Source organism: Hipposideros armiger, unplaced genomic scaffold (genome assembly GCF_001890085.2).
Source record: "Hipposideros armiger isolate ML-2016 unplaced genomic scaffold, ASM189008v1 scaffold_167, whole genome shotgun sequence".
In the NCBI taxonomy this organism is placed as follows: domain Eukaryota; kingdom Metazoa; phylum Chordata; class Mammalia; order Chiroptera; family Hipposideridae; genus Hipposideros; species Hipposideros armiger.
This window is the reverse complement of record NW_017731517.1, coordinates 538,224-547,567: the sequence shown is the minus strand read 5'-3', so window position 1 is coordinate 547,567 and position 9,344 is coordinate 538,224. Positions and strand designations below refer to the sequence as shown.

The following is a 9,344-nucleotide window of genomic DNA, read 5'->3' as shown; positions in this document are numbered from 1 at the left end:
CATAGTTTGGACGCTGTTTCTGGAAGGCGAAGAAGTTTAAACTATTGTTAAATGTATTCATCAAACAGTAACTCAGCCCAGAGAATTCACACTCTCGCCCTGGAATAGCTTTTTCCTCTTCTCTACTTGGATACTCTATTTTTCCTTGAGGCCAAGTTCAGGCATCACCCCTCCACAGTCTTCAGTAGTCAGATGACACATATGAAATAACTTGAAATCATGGCACGCTGTACAAAAAAAAAAGCACCGCCACATGTCAGTACGACCCTCGTGACACCACAGTAGAGGGAGTGCCTGCCTCTGAAGACCCCGGACACCCAGGAGGGATCTCAAGTTCGACTGGCCCACAACTGAGCTCGAGGCCCTAATCCCAAAACCTGCTCCTTCTCCAGCTTTCCCTATCTTCATGCTGCCGGGGGCTCAGACCACCATCTTGGGGTCATTCTTGACGACATTTCTCATACCTCACACACCCAATCCATCCACAAATCCTGTTGGTTCTTCCATCGATACATATCTGAAATCTGGCCACCCTCACTACCTACTTCCCACCGCCCTGCTCCAAGCCAACAACAGGCTGCATCCGGATGATCGTTAGCCTGCCCACCCCCCACTCCGTAGGCCCTCTGCTTCCACCCTTGTCCTCTGACACCAGCCACAGTGAACTTGCTGGGACAACTGGTCAGATCACATCTCCCCTTAGCTCAAAATGTCCTGGTGCTTTCCGCCACACTCAGAGAAAAGCCCAACGCTCCGCACCCTTCGTAGGACGCCTCGTACCCCACCACCTGCCCTGCCCTTCTTTGACGTCATCACTCACCATCCTACTCAGCTCCAGACACAAATGGCTTCCTACTGCACCCCCATACGGGCACTTAGTTCCAGAACACAGCTCCCCAGATAGCTACAGCATGACTCCCACCTCCTTGAGCGCTTCCCTCAAACGACGTCTTCTCAGTAAGGCCTTTTTTGACTTCTTTATCAAAGCCCGCATCCCGGACCCCTCCCACCCCCAAGCACACACTCGTTTAATACGCTCCCCATCCATCTCCTTGGCTCCCTCTGCTGCAGGATGTTGCTCCTCAGCAGTTAGGCCCATATAACATCCTGAGCATTTTACTTAGTTACCCTGTTTACTGTACCTCCCCCAGCCCCAGGGACACACATCCAGGAAGACGAGATCCCTGTGTGCCCAGAGCAGTGCCAGTGAACCGAAGCATTCAGTAAACACTTGCTGGAGAAGGCAGGCTTCCATTTCCCCAGGCAAGTCAGTCTCAGCCAGAGAAGCCAAGGCCAACAGTCCAAATCTGAGCTGGGCTCAAGCAGACAGTCGCCAACGGAAAACCACTGTGTGTGCCTCACAGAATCCAATCAATCTCTGTAGTATAAGAATTGACTCTGTTTTACCAATTGAAGAGGGGAAACATGAACACCACTAGAAAACAACAGACAAGTCCTGGGGTCTGATTCATGCTCAGGAGAGAACCACACCATGCTTTCAGATGTGCTCCCTCTGCACCCCCACCACCCCCCGTCACCCCCTCTTCAATCTGACGTTGGGTTGGGGCACAGCCCTGCACTGACAGAATGGCCACAAATTCTGAGGACAAGGATCAACCTGGGATGAACAGGGACAGTCAGAGCACAAACTGAGTCCAGGAGATGGAAGCGTTAAGAACACACCCCCCAAAGTTGCCTGCTTTTCTATAAAGAGACAACCTTTATCTCCAGCCAGTAACAGGCAGTGTGAACATGGCACAGTCGATGGAGAAGTTAAGCATATTAGCACTTCACGAATTTGGCTATAATTGGGATCAAATGACGTTCCTTGAGAATAAATTCTAGCACAGTGCGCTCTATGCCGAGAGAGCTGACGATGTACACGGCAAATGTGTCCCAAAGTGAACTTGTACTAAGATGAACCACGTGAAATCGTGTTGTTATGTGTCCAAAAAATTGAGCACCACAATTTCAGGAGCTCCAACCTTCCAGAACGCCTCTACTCCATGGAAAACACGCTCCCCCACAGCTATTCAAAGCGCATGGCCGTAAGACAATTTGAGGTCAAAGGAGCTGATTTCTCCCGAGGCTACTGTACAAAGACTGAATTCCTGACCAGACTCAGTTATGTCATAAATGCAAACACATACTTTCTTTCAAGTTATAGTCATTTACGTTCCAGGTGCCATAAAATAGGCATAGATAACAGCAAATTTATAGTTTTAGAAAAAAAAAAAAAAGCCCTTCGAAATACTAAAGAACTGATGTTTTACAGACGGACATGGGCTTACACACTGAACACTAATTTCAACTCTCTTTGACCATTCAAGGACAATTATTGTAATATAATTCAAGGACATTGATTATTACACTGGGTTCTAACACAGTGATGTCCTATTCAGGCATATGAAATTGTTGATTGTAACACTAAAAACCTTAAACATTCTGTTTCTTGTGCTCCTATGTTTTTTTGTGTTTGTACAACTAAAACCAGAAAATAACAGAGCACTTTTGTATTAGTTTATTAGGGAGGTCATAAGAAAGTACTAGACTGGGTGAGTTAAACAAAGTAAACTCACTTCCTCAATTCTGGAGGCTGCAAGTCCAAGATCAAGGTGTCTGCAGACGGCCACCTTCTCATGTGTTCTCATTTTAACTCATCACCTCATTAGAGGCCCTGTCTCTAAATATAGTCATGTTCTGAAGTACTGAGGTTAGGGCTTCCACATATAAAATTTGGGGAGTCACAAGTGAGCCCATAACAACCTCCCACACTGTGACGCTATGCAAAGCTCACCCTCTTAACTCAGACACATCTGGTTCACATCAAGGCCATGTCACTTCTAGCTTTGTGACCTCAGAAATAAAGTCACTTAACCTACACTTCAGTGTCAGCCTCTGTAAAGTGAGGATAATGACACCTGCACCTCATTAGTTCCTAGTAACACGTGTGACCATTGGCTGGTGCATTGAAGTGTTCAATAAATGTTTGTGTTTTAGAATACCATTTCATTTTTTATTTTTAAATATGTCTTTTCATGACCTTTCGCTTATGTTTGCCTGTTGCTGTGCCTTTCCTTCTTTCATCTGTTAGGGGCTTCACAACCACATAACGGAACTTGGCAGAATTGAATGTCAAGGCTCCAGGTTGAGACCAAAGGCTCTCCTGAGGATAAAGAGTGAGAACACCAGTCAGATAGTAGCACCCCCACCACTGAGCAACTTTTAAGTGTTCTTCCCTATAGAAATGTTAAGTATAGAAATGTTAAGTCTCCTCCCTAGTTTCTTAGCCCCTGGTTTTGATTACTCTTCTCTTCAGTCTGTGAATCCTAGGCAAAAGATTGCTCCTAGCCTGAATCCTAGAATTCTCCTATCCCCCTGCTTCTTGACTGCTTTGTAAATCAGTGTCTGAATCCTAAACAATAGAAGTCTCCCACCCCTGCTTCAGATAACTACTTGAAAGCCTGTGACTTCCTAACATCCCCCAGGCCAGTAAACTGAATGCCAAACCCATTCTGGGCCTAGACAACTGCAGCCACCTGAGTAACAGGCTGAATGGCCATAGGCTTCATGAGAACTAACAGATTTATCAATTAAAATCTATTTTTCCGTGGCGCGATGGTTAAGAACTGGCTTGGGACATCAGAGGGCCCCGGTTCGGATCCCACATATGAGGGCCAGTGACACTGCCCTCCACAGCTAAGATGCTGAACAACAGCTCAACCTGGAGCTGGGCTGCTGTGAGTTGCCAGTGACGGCGTAGGCTGCAGCCCCTGCTGCAGTGGGTTGCCATGGGCTACCGTATGTAGCCAGCAGCCAGCGTGAGCGGCCATCCAGAAGCCGGCGACTGATTTGCCTCGCCCAGGAAGAGCGCAATGATGGTGGCAACTTGGGCCAGTGAAGCAACCTCCTCCACAACTAGACTGAAGAACAAAACGACAGCAACTTGTCTGTTCCCCTTCCCCCAATTCCCCAGCACTGTTCCCATACCCCCAATTCCCCAATAAAAATCTTTTTTAAAAAATCTATTTTTCCTCATTCAGGGACCTTGGGGACACAGAGGATACCCCAACAAGATTGCCAGTCACAACCAAAGACGCCAACGCGATCTTCCAGGCGGAGCTCGAGACCCCTTCCTCTCATCTGAGATCAGCTAGGGTGAGAGTTCCGTGAATCCCCCAATAGGCAGGGACAGTGCTACGCCCCTGCCCAACAGGAAGCAGATACAGAAGAAGAGGCCTCCTGTCCCTCAGCTTCCCATAGAGATTTCACGGGGATCACGTCTCTCAAGGGGAAGGCTAGGCAGGCAGTTAGAGGCAGACATCGGGTCTCTGCATTCCTGCACGTACCACACAGTGCTACCACCAAGGGGACATCCCCTCTACACCCCAAACTCCCCCTTTGTATTGTAATTACCTACTCCTATGGGAAAACAAATGGGCAGAAAATACCCAACTAGATCAGACCAGTCACTCGCACTTGTGCGGTATGTGCGGTACATCCTGTCAATCACAGGTGCCAATCAAGTGGTCCCCCGCCCTTAGGGAACAGCCCATTCTAGAGAAGGGATAAAAACTCCAAGTCCTGGGAAGTCCAGCCTTTTTGGATGCCTTCCCCCTTTTTGACCACTTCCTCCCTTTTTTGAGCCTTCTGAGCCTCTCCAAACTCGTTGTAATGTAATTTCTCTTCTAATAATGGGCCCTTGAGCCGTTCTCTACTGCTCGGCCTACTTCTACTCTTTGAAATGTACTATCTCTTCGAATAAACTACTTTTTCAGTACTTGACTCCGACTTCTCGTGCAATTCTTTGCACAAGTTGCCAAGGACCTGGACTTTGCACAGAGAAGGGCCCACTCTCCGACAACAAGATCTCTCTTCTGGCTGACAGAGTTTGCTTGTTTGTTTTTGGAGGATTTCTTTTCTTGATGTCATTTCTGCCCCAGAGAAAATACAGTATTTACCACCCATTTCAGATAAGGCAATGCCAACGTAAAGGGTAGCTTTGTCACCGCTTTAAAACAAGGCAGTGTCATCAAGCTGACCCCACACTAGTGACATCCTGTAACAGTCACTTGCTCTGGGGGTGGTTGTGGCTGGCCGTGCACACCACTTGTAAAGCAGCACAAATAAGTCTGAGAAGCTAAACAGTCTTCTAGAAAGTTTTCCAAAAGGAAGCACTTAGAACGCCTCTGACTTAGCGTTCCTTCCAAGAATCATTCTAAAGCTGGAGCCAGCAAACTTTTTCTGCAAAAGGCGCGACAGTGATTATTTTAGGTTCTGCCGCCATGTGGTCTCTGTCACAACTACTCAACTCTGCCATTGTAGCTAGAAAGCCACCATCAAGGATACAGAAACAAATGGGTGGGGCTGTACAGCAAGAACATTTTTTGTGGACACTGACATTTGATTTACATAAAGTTTAATGTGTCAGTAAATATTATTTTTCTTTAGATATTTTTTTTCAGCCATTTGAAGACACAAAAACCAGTGTTAGCTAGGGCCACACAAAAACAGGTGATGGGTCGGATTTGGCCCGGGGCCACAGTTTGCCCACCTATATTCTATTCTAAAGTTCAATAAGTATTTGTTATTGGTAAGAACTTATTTCTCCTACTGAAAACAATTTGAGAACCAAGGATCAACCCAGCACCCGTTACCTGCTTTCTCTTTTTGAAAACTACCAACATGGAGCTCCCTACCTGAAAATCAAAGGCCAGTGTAAGACAAGAATTAAAATCCTTTTCTGAGCACTTTAAATAAGAGTTTCAAAACATCTCTTCATAAACAGGAATAGGCAATACCCTGAGGAAAGGTACCAGGCCTCCACATGACAGAAACGGGCCTGAGCTATCTTGGGGACCCCACACTTACGAAGCAGCAAAAGGTAGTGGCAGCTTTATTTTCAAATGCACATAAAAACTGTATTTTTACCACATGTTCATCATCATGATATAGCCTTGTTCAGGGGATGAATAAAGAAGAGCCAATTGACATGACAAACTGTTCTTATGAATGAATGAGATCGCTCCAAGTTTTATATGGCTACTAAACACAACTTTAATAAAAATTATTTCTTACTCCCCATGTGCCACCTAGACATTATTTCCTTAATCCTCAAAAAAAAAAAATCACAGTATAAAAGTTATGTGGGAAATACTTCAATTCATAATACTTCGTCTTATTTTTATACAGCCCTTCCCTCTGAAAGGGTAAAAGACAGGGTTTCACTCTGTCTTCTACCCGTATGAGTCCTATATAGATGTCGCCTTATCTTTTCTAATCAAGAAGTAAAGAGAGGTTAAACTGTTTGCTGGAAATAATTCAGCATCTTCCACAGAGCAGAGAATACAGAGGACATGGCTAAATTACCAGCCTAAGGCTGCTTCCAAATACACCATGAAGACTTTACCCAGTTCCTTCCAGAAATGGAGGTTTGTACTTTGGTGGTCCTGTCAAGATCCTGACATGATATGTTCATGCTCCTGTACAACAAGGATGACCACCAAGGACAGCACCTTAGTAACGCCCAGTGTCTCTACTCTGGACAAGCCAGGGGTTGACCGTACTGACTGACTGGGTGACAATTATCTCAGTGATTTGCTATCGACAGAGCTAAAAGTTTTTTTATAAAACTTACAGCCTGTCTAATATCTACCAGAGAAAGAAGCATAAACCACAGTTCCAATTAATCTGAGTTGTCTGGTACTTTTCCAGAAAACATTTTTCTAGTAATGAAGTACACAAGCTTTACTCTAAAAATTGGCTGATTCTGTCACAAAACCAGTGTTTTGATCCCACATGGAACACCAAATGTGTCAGATAATGGGGTCAGTACAAAACTAACAGAAGAGTATTTTTGATTTGGGATAGAATTCTAAATTCTGTTAGAATTCTATTTGAATTAATAAATTCAATTCTATCAATGACAAAAATTCACTGATTTGCTATTTTTACAAACCAAGAGGCACCTTTTCCTCTAGTTTATCCTTAAGTGCCCCTTGCACTGACTTCCTAAATGAACTCTTGTTTTCATGAATACCGACTTTCTCAGGGACTACAATGCAATCTGAATACCAATAATAAGACATCTATCCCCATTTTTGTAAAAAACAGGAACTGCAGTTTTTCCAATTTAAAAAAAAAGGGAGGGGGGAATCTGGGAAATAATTGTCTATTCAAGATGTAAACTCATATTTTTGACATTTAATTAGGTACATGTGGTGTTGAGGTTCTAGAAGCTGCATCAGTGATGGGAAATCCCACTCAGAAACAGCAAACATGTCCTTTTCCTCATACCATTGCTCTCACTCTGGTCTATCTTTATAACAGCATTACTTAGAAAGTACTAAAAGTGATCATCATTCTTCACAATGTTTCTCCAACACTGTGACCCAGTCAGGGACTTCCTGTGGCCCGGTGGAAACACTCCTGCAGAGAATGAGTGGTCCCCCATTCAGCACAAACATGCTCCAAAGGAAAGGCTGGGTGCCTCCTGAGTGCAGACCTGAGGACCAGAGTGCCATACAGACCACGGAAGCAGGGCTGGTAGAATGAATACTAAATAGTGTTGGCCAAGCTGAAAAGTCAGATTTGTGTTGTTTAGGGCTACGTTTAACACAGGTTTGTGTTGTTTAGGGCTACGTTTAACACAGTTTACAAATATCACTATACCAGCTAGACTTCTGCTTCTGTTCATTTCAGGATAAAAGCAAGTCAGGTAATTCATCCCAGAGTTCTGAGCCATTGTTTTATAGGCTCTAAGAGGATACTGTACTACTCCTCATTACCAAATAATTACCAAAACAATCAACTGGGTTTAACCCAAGGAGATTAAAAACAAACTCTCAGAGGTGGAAAGGGGTGGGGTGCAGGAAGAGTTGGAGTAACAAAGCTGATTCATTCACTTGTAAAGGTAAAGGTGAGGGGGTGGCTTACAAAGAGTTCCTGGCAGGTAACTCACAGGCTCAGACTCCAGGACTACACTGGGAACGAGGAAGTGTGTCATCTTGTGCAAGCCAAGAGGAACTGCTCAAAGGCCTAACCTCATGCAAAAGACTGTGGTGACCTCTCTTTGAGACACTTTCCAGGGTCCACACACCAATTTATAAATATCTCCATCCGGGTGCGTGTGCCTCATTTGGCCGCTGGGAAAATCCAGTCTTCATTCATCTAGTCTAGCACAGTAATGGTGCTATGGGGCACAGGGCGGGCCACCCCGGTCACCCGAGGACACTTCTCCATTCGTGCACGTCCTGCTGGGCGAATAGTGCGATGGAAGTGCGCTTCGAAGTTTATGGGTGGCCTCGCACCCCTAAAGTTGAAAAAAAACCTGCTTTATCTGGGTAACCCCATTTGGCCAGATCAAAGGCACCCGGACGCTCCTTTCCCTCACCCCTCCTCCTACTCTGAAAAGAAACCGGATCGGCCTGTGCGCGCAGAGGTCACCAGCGAAGCGCAGAGTGATGTCACTCGGCTACCCCTAAAACTGCCCCCAAGGTAGAAAAGATCTGAAAGGCCTACGCATCGTCAAAACTGATGCCCTCCGGAAGGTGACCCCTGAACGCGTTATCATTCGATTTTGCAACCTGGGCCTGAGGGTTGGGGTCGGGAGGAATGTGCACGCACTCAAGAGCATGGGGAGTGCGTCTCCGGGCCTCGCCGCACTATGTAGATTCGAACCGGACGCCTGGGTGTAGGGTACCGCGAATAAAGGGCGCAGCCCATGAATCCCCTCTAGCCACCCAGGCCGAGGGCTTTAGGGACCAGTTCCCAAGAGTTACGGGCGGTAACACCCAAGTCACGTTCTGAGGCCACTTCACCGGCTTCCGGCTCCACCGAGCCTGCCCTCGGCGAGTCCCCAAAGGAGGGACTCGGGGAGGGGTCGGGGTGGCCGGCGTTGGGGGGGGGGAGGGCGGATTGGAGGGGTCGGGAGCGCGGGGGGCCGAGTGGCCGCGGGACTCAGGCTCCTACCTGTCGTGGAGAGCACCGTGCTGGCGAAGAAGAGCGCGGAGGTGAAGTCCCAGTTCCAGTTGCCCGAGGCGTTGCTGAGCACCGACACGCCGTAGTTGCTGGCCTCCAGCACTCGGCCCAGGAACTGCTCGAGCTGCGGCTCCGACAGGCACTCGTGCTCCTCCAGGAAGCGCCGCTTCAGCTTGCGCAGCTCCTGGCGCAGCAGGTCCTCGTAGGGCAGCTCCACCGACGAGAAGACCACGGCGCCGAAGACCAGGTAGAGCAGGTAGCCGAGCACCAGGAAGCCGAAGCACCAGGCCGAGCGGTGCCGCTCCACCAGGCGCACGCACGAGCTGCCGGCCAGGGACTGCAGCATCTTCCCGCCGCCGCCGACC

At 47.1% G+C, this 9,344-nt stretch overlaps 1 protein-coding gene across 1 annotated transcript in view; it reads right to left on the bottom strand.

Annotated features, from left to right (window-relative positions):
• Window positions 1–9,338, bottom strand: part of KCNK1 (potassium two pore domain channel subfamily K member 1) — a 45,473-nt gene extending 36,135 nt beyond the window's left edge. The window contains exon 1 of the mRNA XM_019651787.1: window positions 8,971–9,338. Within this exon, the coding sequence (XP_019507332.1) occupies window positions 8,971–9,325 (355 nt within the window). The 5' untranslated portion in view covers window positions 9,326–9,338. The remainder of the gene's footprint in view (window positions 1–8,970) is intronic.
• Between the last annotated feature and the right edge of the window lie 6 nt (window positions 9,339–9,344).